The following is an 18,854-nucleotide window of genomic DNA, read 5'->3' as shown; positions in this document are numbered from 1 at the left end:
ACGTCCCCACGATATCGACACAACGGTGCTCGACTGCACATAGGCCTACTAGTAATCATGTTCATAATTACAAACGGGGTTGTAACAGTGCAATATGATCTAACCGACCTCGCTTGTAAACACAATCAGGTTAAAGACTAAATGTTTAATGATTTCTTCCATGATACGCCGAAGACGTCATAGCTATGCACGAACACACATACCTGTGGAGTTCCGTCTGTCTGTTACTAATTGGATTAATTTGGGTTTAATTATAGATGCAATATTTCTCTGTGCATGACTGTTGTTTACTTGCGGTTTAACGAACGTTCATTCAAGCTGAATTTCCAATTGTCTGGTTTCAATATTTATTTGTAACAAAACGGAAAACAGAATACCACAGCACTGATTTTCCCAGAATGTTTCGTAATAAGTGAGTCGGAGAGGAGCTAACAACTTAATAAGGGAGAATACGTCAATTGTCGCACTATTTGTGGATCCTTTTTTTCTCTTTCGACGAATAACTAAAGTGTGTAAGTGAATCCCAAGAAATTTACTTTTCTCTGGAGTCTTGTGAATCGTTATAAAGTTTACAAGTGAAGATTTCAACAAATAAATGAAATTCACAAGTGATCGTAAGTAGTTTTGCTAATCTTAACTGTTTCAGCTAATAACTGAGTCTAGCTAATCTTAACTGCTTCAGCTAATAACTGAGTCTAGCTAATCTTAACTGTTTCAGCTAATAACTGAGTCTAACTAATAACTGAATCTAGGTAATCTTAACTGTTTCAACTAATAACTGAGTCTAGGTAATCTTAACTGTTTCAACTAATAACTGAGTCTAGGTAATCTTAACTGTTTCAGCTAATAACTGAGTCTAGGTAATCTTAACTGTTTCAGCTAATAACTGAGTCTAGCTAATCTTAACTGCTTCAGCTAATAAATGAGTCTAGGTAATCTTAACTGTTTCAACTAATAACTGAGTCTAGCTAATAACTGAGTCTAGCTAATAACTGAGTCTAGGTAATCTTAACTGTTTCAACTAATAACTGGGTCTAGGTAATCTTAACTGTTTCAACTAATAACTGAGTCTAGCTAATCTTAACTGTTTCAACTAATAACTGAGTCTAGGTAATCTTAACTGTTTCAACTAATAACTGAGTCTAGGTAATCTTAACTGTTTCAACTAATAACTGAGTCTAGGTAATCTTAACTGTTTCAACTAATAACTGAGTCTAGCTAATCTTAACTGTTTCAACTAATAACTGAGTCTAGCTAATAACTGAGTCTAGCTAATCTTAACTGTTTCAACTAATAACTGAGTCTAGCTAATCTTAACTGTTTCAACTAATAACTGAGTCTAGGTAATCTTAACTGTTTCAACTAATAACTGAGTCTAGCTAATAACTGAGTCTAGCTAATAACTGAGTCTAGCTAATCTTAACTGTTTCAACTAATAACTGAGTCTAGGTAATCTTAACTGTTTCAACTAATAACTGAGTCTAGCTAATCTTAACTGTTTCAACTAATAACTGAGTCTAGCTAATAACTGAGTCTAGCTAATCTTAACTGTTTCAACTAATAACTGAGTCTAGGTAATCTTAACTGTTTCAACTAATAACTGAGTCTAGGTAATCTTAACTGTTTCAACTAATAACTGAGTCTAGCTAATGTTAACTGTTTCAACTAATAACTGAGTCTAGGTAATAACTGAGTCTAGCTAATCTTAACTGTTTCAGCTAATAACTGAGTCTAGCTAATAACTGAGTCTAGCTAATCTTAACTGTTTCAACTAATAACTGAGTCTAGCTAATAACTGAGTCTAGCTAATCTTAACTGTTTCAACTAATAACTGAGTCTAGGTAATCTTAACTGTTTCAACTAATAACTGAGTCTAGCTAATCTTAACTGTTTCAACTAATAACTGAGTCTAGCTAATCTTAACTGTTTCAGCTAATAACTGAGTCTTGGTAATCTTAACTGTTTCAGCTAATAACTGAGTCTAGCTAATCTTAACTGTTTCAACTAATAACTGAGTCTAGCTAATCTTAACTGTTTCAACTAATAACTGAGTCTAGCTAATCTTAACTGTTTCAACTAATAACTGAGTCTAGCTAATCTTAACTGTTTCAACTAATAACTGAGTCTAGGTAATCTTAACTGTTTCAACTAATAACTGAGTCTAGCTAATCTTAACTGTTTCAACTAATAACTGACTCTAGCTAATCTTAACTGTTTCAACTAATAACTGAAGTTTAAAAGTAAAACTCAAAGTGAATTACGTCAGCCTGGTGTCTAGCTAATCTAACGTTCAACTTATAAGTTAAGCTGTATCTCATGGTGAATGTTGCCTGTCTGGACTGTAGTCAAATAACACCTTTCAAACCGTATCATCTACTCAAGACAGAGTTAAAAGGATACTTGAAAGGACAGTGACCGCTTCCACAAATCTCTGTTAAATGCTTCATCTACAGGACGACTGCGATTCTCCAGGACCATTTATTTTATTTGTAGGAGGACTGCCACTTCCAAGACTGGACTGACAAACCCAAACCCGTACACGACAGAGCTGAAAGGAAATTTAAACATTGTGCTTGTCTCCACCATGGCATCGTACAGAACACTCTTTGTGATCTTTGCAATATTTTCTCTCCTACCTGTGGTTTATCCCTATGAAATCCAGGACCATTCTCATCGTCTCCTGAGGTCAGAGTTCTCCATTGACATTGTGAAGAATTTCCTTCAGTGTAAGAGTCTATGTGAGCGCCGATCTCTGTGTAAATCTGTCATCTATAATCCAAGAACACGAGAATGTACGTCAAACTTCCGTGAGGTCTCGAAAACTCGTTCAATCCCGAATATACCGATTCCAAAGAAAAAGTCAACTTCGCAGGTAAACAGTTAAGTTTATATTCTTAGACTTAAAGGTTTTTTATAAAATATCAAGAAATGTGTTTCAATGGTTTTCCATTGTTCACTGCTGAGAGCATAAACATAAATACAAGAGATAAGTTATGTCGCCTGTTGTATGGGGTTTATAAATGGTCTAGAGTTTACAAATAGTTTATATATATATATATATATATATATATATATATATATATATACTCTGTCAAAAAAAAACCGCATAGCCAAAATATTCATGGAATTATCTCTTTAATACAAAGTGGCATAATTTCGTTATTTGTGATCGTATCACAGTAACATTTGACTTGAGTATGTGACAATGTTCTTGCTATGGACTGACGGCAGTGGGGGCGTTTTCGTCACCAAACAGCGTCGCACGAGGGCGCTGAAATCAGTACGTTTGTGTGGCTACCAGCAGCAGCAATCTCTGCGCGACATCTCCTTGGCATAGACTGAATGAGTCTCTGAATCCGGGCACGTGGAATCCTAGCCCATTCTTCCTGCAGTGCATGTGACAGTTGCGGAAGCGTCTGAGGCTCCGGGTCACGCTGGCGTACACGTCTGTCTAGTTTGTCCCATAGATGTTCAAAGGGGTTGAGATCTGGCGACCTTGATGGCCATGGCAGCACATTAATGTTCTCATTCTGTAGAAAATCCATTGTTATACGTACCGTATGCGGCCTGGCATTGTCCTGCTGAAAGAGTTCTCTCTGTCGATCCAAAATGGGAAGCATGTGACGGCGAAGAATTTCGTCTAGGTAGCGCACAGCTGTCAGGTTGCCTTGTACGAACACAAGTTCACTTCTGCCGGTGTATGAGATGGCTCCCCACATCATGACACTCCCTCCACCGAATCTGTCAACTTGGGCGACGCAGTTGTTGGCAAAACGTTCACTGCGGCGTCTGTAAACACGTTGTCGTCCATCACGTCGCTGTAGAAGGAAACGTGACTCGTCGCTGAACCATACTCGTCGCCAGTTTCCCAAGTTCCACCCCTGTACATTCGTGCACCAGCGAACACGTGCATGTCCATGTTGACGTCGCAGGACGGGGCCAACATACGGTCTCCAAGCCCGTAAACCAGCTTCTCGAAGTCGGTTCCAGTATTCGAGATTAAAATTTTTGGCCAGTATCCCAGTTGGATACTAACATTTCAAAATCTGGTATCCCACCTGAGAATTTAGTATTATATGGCATCCCGGTGGGATACTGGGTTCTTGAAGTCTGGTATCCAAAATTAAATTCTGGTATCCCCGGGATATCGGGATACCGTTAATCTCGAACACTGCGGTTCCGAATGGTTTGTGCAGACACCCTTCTCAAACCAGGTATGCGTCCAGCAGTGTTCGTTGCTGTGGCAGTTCGGTGACGCAAGTGCAGAACCCGGATGTAGAGATCTTGTGCTGCAGTTGTTATGCGAGGTCTTCCACTTCTGGGCCGGTCTTTAGCTGATTGAAACTGTTGGTACCTGTCCCAGAGACGTGAAATGGTGCTCTGATGGACGTTCATGTGGCGTGCGACTGTTGACTGCGATTCACCTAACTGGAGGCGGCCTATTGCAATGTTTCGATTCGGCAGGCTTAGTCTTGGCATCTTGTAACCCATCTACGTCGAAATGAAAATGAGGCATCATTGCGAGCATTGCAGCTTTAAATACCCATCACTACCCCAATCTTTTTCCCGAGTTTCACGTGCATTAGCCAAAAGCTGACCATTTCACGCCGATTTCCTGCAATTGTCGCACAACGTGCGTTAAATTTGTTTTAGGGTGCATTTGGGCATGCTGTCCCATTCCAGGAACATTAATAAACATGGTCATTCAGCAACATTGTACAAAAAAAACACGATATTTTGTAAAATCAAACACTTTTCTTATTTTCCTATAACCTATGCGTTTCTTTTTTGATAGAGTATGTATATAGACAATGCGGAGTCGAATGGGCAATTGGCAAAATAATGGTTGATTTCATGAATCTCTGTTTGTTTTTCAGTGTTGATGTTTGTGACAATAGCACATGTGAATATTTCACGGGTCTATGTTTGTTCTTCAGAGTGGCGGTGTTTGAGATATTAGTCCATGTGAATAGTTCACGGGTCTATGTTTGTTTATCAGAGTGGCGGTGTTTGAGATATTAGTTCATGTGAATATTTCACTGTCTTAGTTTGTTTTTCAGAGTGGCGGTGTTTCTGATATTAGTCCACGTGAATATTTCATGGATCTATGTTTGTTTTTCAGAGTGGCAGCGTTTGTAATATTACTTCAAGTGAATATTTCGTAGTCTATGTTTGTTTTTCAGAGTGGCGGAGTTTGAGATATTAGTCCATGTGAATAGTTCAGGGTCTATGTTTGTTTTTCAGAGTGGCGGCGTTTGTAATATTACTTCAAGTGAATATTTCACTGTCTATGTTTGTTTTTCAGAGTTGTGGTGTTTGAGATATTAGTTCATATGAATATTTCACTGTCTAAGTTTCTTTTTCAGAGTGGCGGTGCTTGTGACACTAGACCATGTGAATAGTTCACGGGTCTATGTTTGTTTTTCAGAGTGGCGGTGTTTCTGATATTAGTCCACATGAATATTTCATGGATCTATGTTTGTTTTTCAGAGTGGCGGTGTTTGTAATATTACTTCAAGTGAATATTTCGTAGTCTATGTTTGTTTTTCAGAGTGGCGGTGTTTGTAATATTACTTCAAGTGAATATTTCGTAGTCTATGTTTCTTTTTCAGAGTGGCGAAGTTTGAGATATCAGTTCATGTGAATATTTCACTGTCTAAATTTGTTTTTCAGAGTGGTGGTGTTTCTGATATTAGTCCACGTGAATATTTCATGGATCTATATTTGTTTTTCAGAGTGGCGGCGTTTGTGATATTACTCCAAGTGAATATTTCACGGTTTATGTTTGTTTTTCAGAGTGGCGGTGTTTGTGATATTAGTCCATGTGAAAATTTCACTGTCTAAGTTTGTGTTTCAGAATGGCGATATTTGTGACGTTAGTCCATCAGGAACGGCGGAGACACACACACACACACACACACACACACAGACACACACACATACACAGACACACACACACATACACAGACACACACACTAACACACACACGCACACAGACACACACACAAAGACAGACAGACACACACACACACACACACACATACACACACAATAATTCTTAATCAAAGATATTATTGGTAGTAAATCTTTAGGCAGAGATACATTTTACTTGTAGAATGCAGAATCATGCATTTCACGACATTTAGTTTTGAAAATTTTACGGGGGAACATACCTCCAAACCCTCTAGAAACTGCTCAGTCAGCTACCCCCCCCCCCCCCCCTCCAATGTGTACTTGTCATGTGGATATTTCACAGGTCTATGTTTATTTTTCAGAGTAGCGGTGTTTGTGACAAACGCCCGTGTGAACATAGCCAAATCTGTGCTGTGATGGGATATCAAAGAGTCTGCCTCGAAGAAGGTAATACAGTGAAACCTCTCAAAACCGGACCCTCTGTAAACCAGAATTCCCTCAAAACCAGAGATATTTCACGGTCTTTTTTTTTAAATCAGTAAAGAATTTACCCTCTCTAAGCCGGATACCTCTTAAAACCAGACATTTTACGTGGTTCCTAGGGTGTCCGGTTGAAAGGGGTTTTACTGTAGTATGTTTTGACATTTGTCATCATTATTGTCCCTATATTCCTGTTTCTGTTCCGTATAAAAGCTGATCATTGGGTTAGACATCTATAGACTCTGATATTGTCGACAAAGAATAGCATGCCTAAATCTTATAGCAGCAAATGATCTTTTATTTTGTGGTGCACTAGCTGGAACCTGCCTATCCTAAACGGACTGCGTATCAGGCGAGAGCATTACTAATGGGCAAAATGGATCAAAAGCATAATAATATCGTTAACTTAATCGTTATCATAAACGTCATAATCGCCATCATCATCATCATCATCATTTATTTTCATGAACATCATTCATCTCCTCATTCATCCTCATCACTATTGTCGTCGACATCATTATCATCACTCATCTTTGACGGTACGCCACATTTTGGTGAAGTGTAAGTATGTGAAAGAAACTCGAAAAGATATATTTGGTCAGAGAAATGTGATGGAATCATTTCAGTTCCATCCAGAATTAGTTTTACGTGATACTGACGTTTACTCTGAATTTTCATTTCATCTATCTGTGATATTTGTATTTTTGCACAGTTCTTTACACTGTGTTTTATTTGACTCTTGAATTTTTATATTGATGTTGATCATCACTTCATGTTTTGAATTACCATAGTTTGACACCCAATAGCCGATGTATTTTTCGTGCTGGAGTGTCGTTAAACATTCATTCATTAATTCATTCACTTATCATTGTTAACATTTATAATTATCTTCGTCATCATCATCATTGTCACCACTATCGTCATCATAATCAGCATTGCCACCATCATCATCATCATATCATCATCATTGTCACCAACACCAGCATCATCATAATCATTACCTTAATCATCATCATTGTCACTACGTTTATCATCATTGTAACCATCATAATAATAATAATAATCATAATTACATCATCATCATCATCATCGTTTTCACTATCATCATTTTCACTATCATCATCATAACAACCATCATCATTATCATTAACATCATCATTGTCACCACCATCATCATCATTGTCGCCATCATCATCATCATAATCATCATTATTTATTTTGAACACATATTTCAGAAATTAGTTGTGGAGAGCCTCCTGATATACCAAATGCCAGGAAGTTAAATAATGGAACCACGCTATATTCAGTGATCACTTACAGATGTAACATCGGCTACGCCATTGCTAACGGAACGACCACGTCATCGTGTGAAGTGACAAGAAGATGGACCCCAACCAACTTGACATGCGTTGGTGAGATTCACATTCTTTTAAAATATCAACGTGATAATTTTTACAATTTTAAGTTTATAACTGTTACATCAATTTGAAATAACAATCAGACTCTCTCTTGAGGAAGTTAATACACGGTTCGGGTTTTTCTGTCAAACTCTTTCTTGAGGAAGTTAATACACGGTTCGATTTTTTTCCGTCAAACTCTTTCTTGAGAAAGTTAATACACAGTTCATTTTTTTCCGTCAAACACTTCTTTGAGAAAAATAATACACGATTCGGGGGGTTTTTCCCCGTCAAACTCTTCCTTGAGAAAAGTAATACACGGTTCAGTTTTTTCCGTCAAACTCTTCCTTAAGGAAATTAATATACGGTTCGGGTTTTTTCGTCAAACTCTTCCCTGAGGAAATTAATACACGGTTCGGTTTTTTCCGTCAAACTCTTCCTTGAGGAAATTAATACACGGTTCGGATTTTTCCCCGTCAAACTCTTCCTTGAGGAAATTAATACACGGTTCGGTTTTTTTCGTCAAACTCTTCCCTGAGAAAAGTAATACACGGTTCAGTTTTTTTTTGTCAAACTCTTTCTTGAGGAAGTTAATATACAGTTCAGTTTTTTCCCCGTCAAACTCTTCCTTGAGTAAATTAATAAACGATACAAGGGGAATCCACTTTTTACTGTTCGGGGATTTTTTTTCCGCCAGTAGCCGAATGAGATTATTTCTCATCTATATCTTTTGTTGTTTTGTTTGTTTTTCTCAATATTTTCAGTAAACATTAACATTTATCGATTTAATATTAACAGTTATTTTATTAATTTTAAACAATAAAGAAAACGGCTAAAAACTGACCATTTAGTTGTTTTAAGCATTGCCGAAAGTAGTAGTTTGTTTTGTTTAACGACAACACTTGAACGCATTGATTAATTAATCATCGGTTATTGTATGACAAACATTTGGTAATTCTGACACGTAGTCATCAGAGAAAACCTGCTACATTTTTTCCTAATGTAGCAAGGGATCTTTCATATGCATTTTCCCACAGACAGGAAAGCACATACCACGGCCGTTGGCCAGTTGTAGTGCACTGGTTGGAACGAGAAAAATCTCAGTTGAATGGATACCATGAGTACGCAAGCAAGCAACTCCTGCTATCTTTCAACTGTTTGCACTTTCCACCTCCACATCCCAGTCCTTGTCTCTCCAACCGTGACATGTGCCTGTCTCTTGTGGTTATCCGTTTCACACACCTGTCATTCCCATCAGCTGTAGCTGTGGGCTTAGTCTGACCACTTCGGAGAGTGTTCAGTAGTTACTTCTGGCATTGTTAAAAGGCACTTGTAACACCTAGTATACTCCCTTTCCATCGACGGTCGTTAGTTCAAAAAAGTGTTATCAAACATATTTTAACTGGTTAGTTGATATTTTTATACAAAGACATATTAAACATGTTCCACATGTTACAGGTCATATTTAACAAAATGCGTTATTAAGCATGCTCCACGTGTTACAGTTGATATTTAACAAAATGCCTTATTAAACATGTTCCACATGTTACAGTTCATATTTAACAAAATGCCTTATTAAGCATGCTCCACATGTTACAGTTGATATTTAAAAAAAAATCTTATTAAACATGTTCCACTATTATAATTGATATGTAGCAAAAAGTCTTATTAAACATGTTCCACAATTACATTTGATATTTAAAATCTTATTAAACATGTTCCATGTGTTACAGTTGATATGTAACAAAACGTCTTATTAAACATTTCCACGATTACAGTTCATATGTAACAAAACGTCTTATTAAACATGTTCTGCGTGTTACAGTTGATATTTAACACAGTCTTATTAAACATTTCTACAATTACAGTTGATATTTAAAATCCTCTTAAACATGTTCCACGTGTTACAGTTGATATTTAACCAAAAATTGTATTAAACATGTTCCACGTGTTATATTTGATATTTAAAATCCTATTAAACATGTTCCACACTTAAAGTTGATATGGAACAAAAAATCTTATTAAACATGTTCCACGATTACAGTTGATATTTAACAAAACATCTTATTAAACATGTTCCACGTGTTACAGTTGATATGTAACAAAAAAAATTATTAAGGATGTTCCATGATTACAGTTGATATGTAACAAAACGTCTTATTAAACATGTTCTGCGTGTTACAGCTGATATGTAACAAAAAGTCTTATTAAACATGTTCCGCGTGTTACAGTTGATATTTAAAGTCTTATTGAACATGTTCCACGTGTTACAGTTGATATTTAACAAAAAAATCTTATTTAGCATGTTCCTCGATTACAGTTGATATGCTACAAAATGTCTTATTAAACATGTTCTGCGTGTTACAGAAATTGACTGTGGTGAACCACCTGATGTTCCAGATGCCGAGAAGTCTACGAAAAGCACTAAGGTTGATTCAGTTACCATCTACACATGCAAACACTATAAAGAATATAAAGCGAGGAGTAAGTGTGCCGAAACTGGAAAATGGACCCAGATCAAACTGAAATGCTGGCCATCTCCCGAAACGGGACGAAGATGACTATAACCTTGTTTAAAATACTGGAACAACGGCAACAATTGTCCCTTTATTCTGTTTGTTTTTGTTTGGGTTTTTTATGGGGGAGGGGGGTAAAATTGTTTTTGGTGACGTGTTTTAGGGATGAGGTGGGTTTTTGTTTTATTTTGTGTTGTTTTGTGGGTTGGTTATTTTTTTTTTTTTTTTTTTTTTGGGGGGGGGGGGGATTTTTCACAAACAAATGTAATTTCAAATGATATAATAAAATCTGCATGAAGGAAGGAAATGTTTTATTTAGCGACGCACTCAACACATTTTATTTACGGTTACATGGGGTCAGAAATCTGCATGAATTAACAATTGTATTTCTTAAATTGACTCTATTTGAGTTTTGGTAGATGTAAGCGACACGCACGCAAGTGTACAATAGATACCTATATACATATATACATACATATATACATACATACATACATGTGGTTGAGAGAAACAGAATCCTGTTTTATGGATGTCTGGATAGCTCAGAACGCATCGTGGTCAGTCTGCAATTTGCCGGCGATTCGGTGCAACAGGTTCGAGTCCCAGCAACGGCATAGGAAATATGTGAGACTAAAAACGATTTAATTATCACCTGCGTCAGTGCATTAATATATATGTATGTAACAGTCAACCTCGACATACATCAATACGTACGTACGTACATACATACATACATACATATAGTGTTTTCCTAGCTTGTTTTAGCATGGTGCAGCACCATGCCTCAATAGTCTAGCACCATCTTGCCTTAATCAGCACCATGCTGCCCTGAGATTAAACAAGCCTTTTTCACATATTAATTCTAAAATTGCCTTTATAAAACACCCAAAAAGATATTATTAATTAATAAAATATGCCTTTTATATCTTTTGTCATTCATTTATTAAAGCAAGCACATAAATTACATTAATGTTTGTTTCAATTAATGTTTGTGTATTTTTAATGACGGTAACCTCTTTTATGTGCAAGTTTTACCGAAGTTCGTAAACTTTCTCTATGTGGTAATAATTACCTCAAAATGTGTTTAAGAAATATAAATAATGATTTCTCGAAGGATTTTATCCTAGCTTTTTGTGATTTTTCAACATCAATTAAAGTATTATGTTTTAAAGAATTTTTATCCGAACCAATATTCTACAACTGCCATATAAAATCATTCCTCGTGAAATACCTGTACATTCTGCACAGGAGGATCCCTCTCCCTTACCATGCGTCCCAAAACATTACATATATGCTCTACGGGGTTCAGATCAAGGCTTCTTGCAGGCGATGGTAGAGTTTTGAATGCACGTCACTGCAGATAGTCGAGTATTGCTATGGCACGATCATGTTGGGAGTTGTCATCCACGAAGACAGGGCCGCTTGCATGTGCATGATTATCCAAATGAGGAACGACAACTATATCAAAGAATAAGAATAATTTTTTTGCATCACACCCGCATATGGGCAGATGGCATCCTGGTATCTCTGCCCATTTAGTGTTCCATGTATAGCCACCAGATTCAGTTTACATTCCAAGAAGATGCACCCAGGCCATAACTGAACCTCCACCAAGGGGAACTTCTTCCAGGATGTTCCTCTGGTCATATGCTATGCCTCTAGATCTTCATACCCAAGTTCGACTGTCTGTTGTGTGCAGCAGGAACCGACTTTCAAGTTTCATCTGACCAGTATACCCTTCTCCCGGTCCTTAGGTTCCAGTGGGCATTTGCGGCGCACCACCTCAGAGGCTCCTGATTGTGATGTGCAGTGATTAGCGGTCTCAGAGCTCTCATCCCAGCAGCATGCAGCCTCCTCCTGACAGTGCACATGAACACCCTGCTGTGTGCCCCCCATCGGGTTCTTAGCACTCTGCTGTTAGTCAGTGGGGATCTTCTTGCAAGGTGTACTAGGACCCGATCTTCACGGGCATCAGTCTTTCTCGGTCATCCAGGTCTTGGCCTATCCTTCACATCATGAGTTTGGACAAATTTTTTTAATCTAACGACCGATGACAGTATGGTTAATGTTCAATTGTCTGCCAATGTTACGCATGCCAATAATCTGCCATTTCGTGGCATCAGGCAACGTTCGCCTTGCTACAGTGTTCACACACAAAAAGAATAGTTCAGATCGCCTAAATCAGTATGTAATGGTATAAATCTCAAACTGCACTTTCGCACATGTCACCCCTTGCGTCTGTCTGTTCGTGGCACGGGTCTCACCTAAAATGTATGCTGGTATGCAAGTGCTTTTTGCACGTGCAATATCACATGGTAACATAGAGACAAGAAGTATGGCATCCTGCTCATGTCAACTTAATTTAATTCACTATTGATCTGGGTGGTGTTTACATTTTGCGCAGGTGTGTATACAAATAATACGAATTTATGACACTGCATTTTTGATCCATGAACTTAAGCATCCAACAAAATGTATTTTTCAGCAAACGAACATTTACGTCCACGTAAAGAAAGGATTTCACACATTTGAAAGTGTGATGGGCAATGTCGATGCGACTTTCTGCGTGATGAAAATACAGGATCAGTGGTTGTTATGGGGGATTTGGGGGATTTCTCCTCTGGGAAACGTTTGAATTTGAGGTGTTAAAATAAGGCAATTTTAGCCTTCTGAAGACAGTAACAGGAAAACGTTGAGAGGAGGTCGTGCCACTTCGCGGCCTCCCCTGTTTCGCGGCCTCTGTAAGGATGGAATTGGATTTTTTTCACTGTTTCGAGACACGGTTCCACGACTGTCTGTCTATTGGTTTGTGTGCGTATAAAATACCCATTGTTGTTTATTGGGTTCACGTAATCTCTCTCTGTCTCTGTCTCTGTCTCTCTCTCTCTCTCTCTCTCTCTCTCTCTCTCTCTCTCTCTCTCTCTCTCTCTCTCTCTCTCTCTCTCTCTCTCTCTCTCTCTCTCTCATCGAATAACCAAGTTAGACACCAATTGGCCATTTAAATTTACTAAGGCGTCATTAAACAAATATTTCGTTCAATATGACCTACATGAAAATCAAAAGTCTTGTTTTGTTTAACGACACCACTAGAGCACATTAATTTATTAATCATTGGCTATTAGATGTCAAATATTTGGTGATTTTGATATATAGTCTTAGAGAAGAAACCTATATATTTTTACATTTACAGGTATTAAAGGGACATTCCTGAGTTTGTTGCATTGTAACATGATTTCGACTAATAAAATATTTCTACGATTAAACTTACATATTAAATATATTTTCTTGTTTAGAATATCAGTGTCTGTATATTCAATGTTTTTCTGGTCGTGTTAATATTTATAAGAAGCCCAAACTGGAGTTTGTCTTCAAATAATTTCGTACGTACGAAAACATATATTTTAGGAAATAAAATGAAATTTAACCTAGTAAACATATTAGAACCATCAGAAACACGTTAAATATACAGCCACTAATATTTTATGCTGAAAAATACATTTGGTATGTAATTACAATCATTAAAAAGTCTCTGTTAGTCGATAACATCTTAAACATTGCAGCAAACTCAGGAATGTCTCTTTAAGGGGAGCTAAGCATTATTCTCCTTGCACTAGATTCAGTGTAGCGATAGTGATAGCTCAACTTTAACGACTTTGTTTAATGAAACTACAAGAGCACATTATTGAAAGTCTAAACTGATAATTCTGGCATGCAGTATTCACCGGAAACCCGCAACATTTCTCTCATTGATAGCAAGCGATCTTTTGTATTCACTTCTGTCACCAACAGGATAACATATACCATGACATTTGATTAAAATATTTTTGAAAACTGACTGCAACCGGAGGAAAGAAATGGCTTTTGTTTCAATCCTTTTGGGGGAGCAGAAATTGAGTCTTTGCTTTCAAATTTAGGAAAACAGAAAATGTTCATTTTAAATTAATCGATGCATAGATTTGCATCACAAAACGGTATTAATTTGTATTTGAAAATTAGTGTGACAGAATATATATGAAATTTGGGAGGAATAACATGTTTGAGTTTGTAATATTTTGGTAAACTAGATTATTTCTAATGTTGCAAGGGAAAGCACTCGTGCTTGACTGTTGACTGACAAAGTAATATAAGATACACTCCTTTGATCAGGAAATCAATCGGCGCAATATTTTCAATTTCCCCAAGTTTCGTAGTACAGCGGGAAATATTTGTCTTAGCGTTCTTTTGACTGGAGCAGTTGGTCATTGGTTGACGTAACAATAGATATCGTATTGCACGTGTATAAGTTCTTCGACACTTACGAAATTGACAAAGCTACTATTCGGCAAAATAAATTATTAGGTTTGGGTTTTTTGTTTTGGTGGTGGTGGTGGTGGGGGGGGGGGGTTGCAGTCAAACCATTTGACTATTTTAATCAAAGCAATGTGCTTAATAAATATTTAAACACAAATATTTTTTTTATTATTAATATTATAGAGATCACTTAAGGTATTTCGATCATATAAAAGCAGTTGTAATTTATTTATTTTAAATTTAAAATAAAAATTAATCATTTGCTCCCTTTCATTTCATTTCAACTTATTTTCGCGCTTATGTCCAATTAAGGTTCAAGCGCGCTGTACTGGTCACACACCTCAGCTATCTGTGCTGTCTGTCCCGGACAGTAGGTTAATTGTTAATGGTTAGTGAGAAAGAAGAGGGTGTGGTGGTCTTTACACCTACACATTGAGTCGTTAAAACTCGCTCTGGGTGGGAGCCGGTATCGGGCTGCGAACCCTGTTCCTACCAGCCTTATGTCCGATGGCTTAACCACGACACCACCGAGGTCGGTTTCTCCCTTTCTCTGTCGATGAACCGTTGCAAAATGCGACAAAATTACTTCAAGAAATTTGCGCAATATGTTTCCTTCTTGACTAAATCCTACGGGACATTCCAAATTTAATAGCACCAGCTACCGACCCCGGTCATTTCATTTTCATTTTAACTTATTTTCGTGATTATATCCAATTAAGGTTCAAGCACGCTGTCCTGGGCACACACCTCGATCCAGGACAGTGGGTTAGTTGTTAGTTTGGTTAGAGAGAGAAGAGGGTGTAGTGGCCTTACACCTACCCAATGAGCCCTTAAGAACTTGCTCTGGTTTGGAGTCGGTACCGGGCTGCGAACCCTGTACCTACCAGCCTGTAGTCCGATGGCTTAACCACTGCGCCATCGAGGCCGGTGACCCCGGTCAGGCGTTTGGTGCTCTCTTGTACTTGCCAGCGCGGGCCGCGTTCACGGTTACATTTTAAACTGGTTTAGTTATACCGGTTTATAGAAAAAAACCGCGTTCTTTAAGCTGTATCCTAATCGGCCGCGTGCGACGCGAGCGATGCGAGCGATTATTTTAGAAATCATCGATTTCCATTGCCGCATCCTAACCGCACGCGTGCGACGTGACATAAATATGTCGCATCGTACGCGTCCGGTTAGGATACTGCAATAGAAATTAATGATTTCTAAAATAATCGCTCGCGGACGGTTAGGATACAGCTTTAGTGTGTGTCGTTGCTTTTAATGACTGATGTTTGTTGCATTGGAATGTTAAGCTGTATCCTAACCGGCCGCGAGCGACGCGAGCGATTATTTTAGAAACCATTTATTTCAATCGCCGTATCCTAACCGCACGCGTGCGACGCGATAGATAAATATGTCGCGTCGCACGCGGCAGACTAGAATACTGCAATTGAAATAAATGATTTCTAAAATAATCGCTCGCGGCCGGTTAGAATAAAGCTTTATTCTGCATTTTATACTTTAAACCGGCCTCGGTGGCGTCGTGGCAGGCCATCGGTCTACAGGCTGGTAGGTACTGGGTTCGGATCCCAGTCGAGGCATGGGATTTTTAATCCAGATACCGACTCCAAACCCTGAGTGAGTGCTCCGCAAGGCTCAGTGGGTAGGTGTAAACCACTTGCACCGTAAGTGATCCATAACTGGTTCAACAAAGGCCATGGTTTGTGCTATCCTGCCTGTGGGAAGCGCAAATAAAAGATCCCTTGCTGCCTGTCGTAAAGAAGAGTAGCCTATGTGGCAACAGCGGGTTTCCTCTAAAAACAGTGTCAGAATGACCATATGTTTGACGTCCAATAGCCGATGATAAGATTAAAAATCAATGTGCTCTAGTGGCGTCGTTAAATAAAACAAACAAACTTTTTTTTTTATATACTTTATTTTGTAAGCCTTATTATGCTCAGCAACAAAAATTGAAAATTATTTATTATTGTCAAAAATTCTATAAAATGTTCATTATAACTTAATAACTTATAATGTGACTCTGACATTATGAGGAATCTCCCCCAACCTAAGTTCAAATAATTACCAGGGGCGTAGGCTAGGGGGGTTCAGGGGTTCGGACGAACACACACACACACACACACACACACACACCGCTGAAGCAAATGGTCCGCTTTCAGAACTAAAACATACAGGTTTATACATATGGAGTTTCTGGTGGTGCAAAAACAAAATAGAAATAGGTTCACTTGGTTCATATTCGAACCCCCCCCCCCCCCCCCACACACACACACACACACACCCCACCCCCAGGTCCAGATCACGCTACGCCCCTGATTACCTTTACTGCTAATTGTATCATAATGTATTATTCTTACTAAATTGTGAGTGAAAAAAGATTCATTAAATTACTTTATTAACAAAACCTTATAGAAAAAAAAACCCCAGGTTGCTCCATTACTTGTTTAGCAGTATCTATATGTAAATACAGACCAATTCAAAAAATTTCAAAGATTTTTGTGCCTCAAGTGACAACTCATTTCATCTTAAATAATTCGAGGGTTCTGAAAGTTTTAAAACAATATTTTGCAGTTGATATTTCCATCACTAGATTATATTAACAACGTTATGACAGGTTGATTATAACTGTGAAGAAAGTTTAAAAGTTTGTTTTGTTTAACGACACCACTGGAGCATATTGATTTATTAATCATCGGCTATTGGACGTCAAACATATCATAATTCTGAAAAATAGTCTTTGAGAGGAAACCCGCTACATGTTTCCATTAGTAGAAAGTGATCTTGTATATGTACCATCCCACAGACAGGATAGCATATACCACGGCCTTTGAAATATCGGTTGTGGTGCAGTGGCTGGAACGAAAAATAACCCAATGAGTTCACCGACGGGGATCGATCCCAAACCGACCGCGCATCAGGCAAGCGCTTTTACCACTGGGCTACGTCCCGCCCCATAATAGTGTAGAATGCAACAGAAGAAACAGCTGTAATTGTTACTGTTATGTAGTATTATATGGAACAGAGATAAAAGCAATCTCCATACATAAGATTAGACACAATTACAACAACACAAACAAAATATGCCATAAAGCAATACATCTGCGTTTATGCTAATTTTATGTAAATGTGACAGCTTAAAACATGGCAGATATATCAAAAATCAATTTCGTCATAATAGAAAACATAAGAAGTGCCACTAATATCATGAATATATTCGTTACATGTCGATGTATTGTATTTCCTATTTCAGTAGGACTATGGTGGCAATATTCAATTTGTTCTGTGTAATAGTTTATAGAACCGCGGTAAAAAGTATCTCCATCCAACGAAACAGTGTAACGACATCACTAGAGCACATTGATTTATTAATCATCGGCTATTGGATGTCAAACATATGGTAATTTTGAAATATAGTCTTGGAGAGGAAACCCGCCACATTTTTTCCATTAGTAGCAAGGGATCTTTTATATGCACCATCCCACAGACAGGATGATACATACCACGGCCTTCGATATACCAGTCGTGGTACACTGGCTGAAACGATAAATAACCTAATGGGCCACCGACGGGAATCGATCCCACACCGACCGCGCATCAGGCGATCGCTTTACCACTGGGCTACGTTCCATCCTGCAATAATGTCACAAATCAGTGACTGAAATATGGCAATAATGTCACAAATCAGTGACTGAAATATGGCAATAATGTCACAAATCAGTGACTGAAATATGGCAATAATGTCACAAATCAGTGATTGAAATATGGCAATAATGTCACAAATCAGTGACTGAAATATGGCACTTGCAAGTATGATAAAATACACCTTTTTAAAAGCACTGTCTCCAGCACTGTATTGAGCAGAATCCTGGAAAATTATCAAGACCATCGATCAGAAGTTGGAGGTCTTTCAAAATCGGTACCTTCGCAGGATTCTGAATATCTTCTGGCCCAACACCATAACCAACGAAGAACTCGATAAACAAACCTCGACACAGTCATTGGTATCGGAGATCAAGCGCCGAAGATGGCGCTGGATTGGCCATGCCATCAGAATGCCTCAAACAGCCCTACCAAGAGTGACACTCCGATGGACCCCTCCTGGAAAAAGGAAACGAGGAAGACCGAAAGAAACATGGAGGAGGACAGTAGAGAAGGAAATTCAAGAGGGCAGTCTGAGCTGGGAGCTGCTAGAGAAGCTGGTAAAAGACAGGCAGCAGTGGCGATCTCTGGTTACAGCCTTATGGGCTTCTTAGC

The 18,854-nt window shown here is 38.2% G+C and overlaps 1 protein-coding gene across 1 annotated transcript; it reads left to right on the top strand.

Annotated features, from left to right (window-relative positions):
• Positions 1-313: 313 nt before the first annotated feature.
• On the top strand, positions 314-10,500 carry LOC121373725 (sushi, von Willebrand factor type A, EGF and pentraxin domain-containing protein 1-like). Its single transcript, XM_041500480.1, has 5 exons — positions 314-614; positions 2,494-2,872; positions 6,277-6,361; positions 7,630-7,806; positions 10,159-10,500. Exons 2-5 carry the CDS (start codon positions 2,585-2,587, stop codon positions 10,350-10,352), a joined length of 744 nt encoding a protein of 247 aa, XP_041356414.1. The 5' UTR covers positions 314-614; positions 2,494-2,584; the 3' UTR covers positions 10,353-10,500.
• Positions 10,501-18,854: the final 8,354 nt, after the last annotated feature.

Source organism: Gigantopelta aegis, chromosome 5, assembly GCF_016097555.1.
Source record: "Gigantopelta aegis isolate Gae_Host chromosome 5, Gae_host_genome, whole genome shotgun sequence".
In the NCBI taxonomy this organism is placed as follows: domain Eukaryota; kingdom Metazoa; phylum Mollusca; class Gastropoda; order Neomphalida; family Peltospiridae; genus Gigantopelta; species Gigantopelta aegis.
This window is presented reverse-complemented; position numbering and strand designations above follow the sequence as displayed.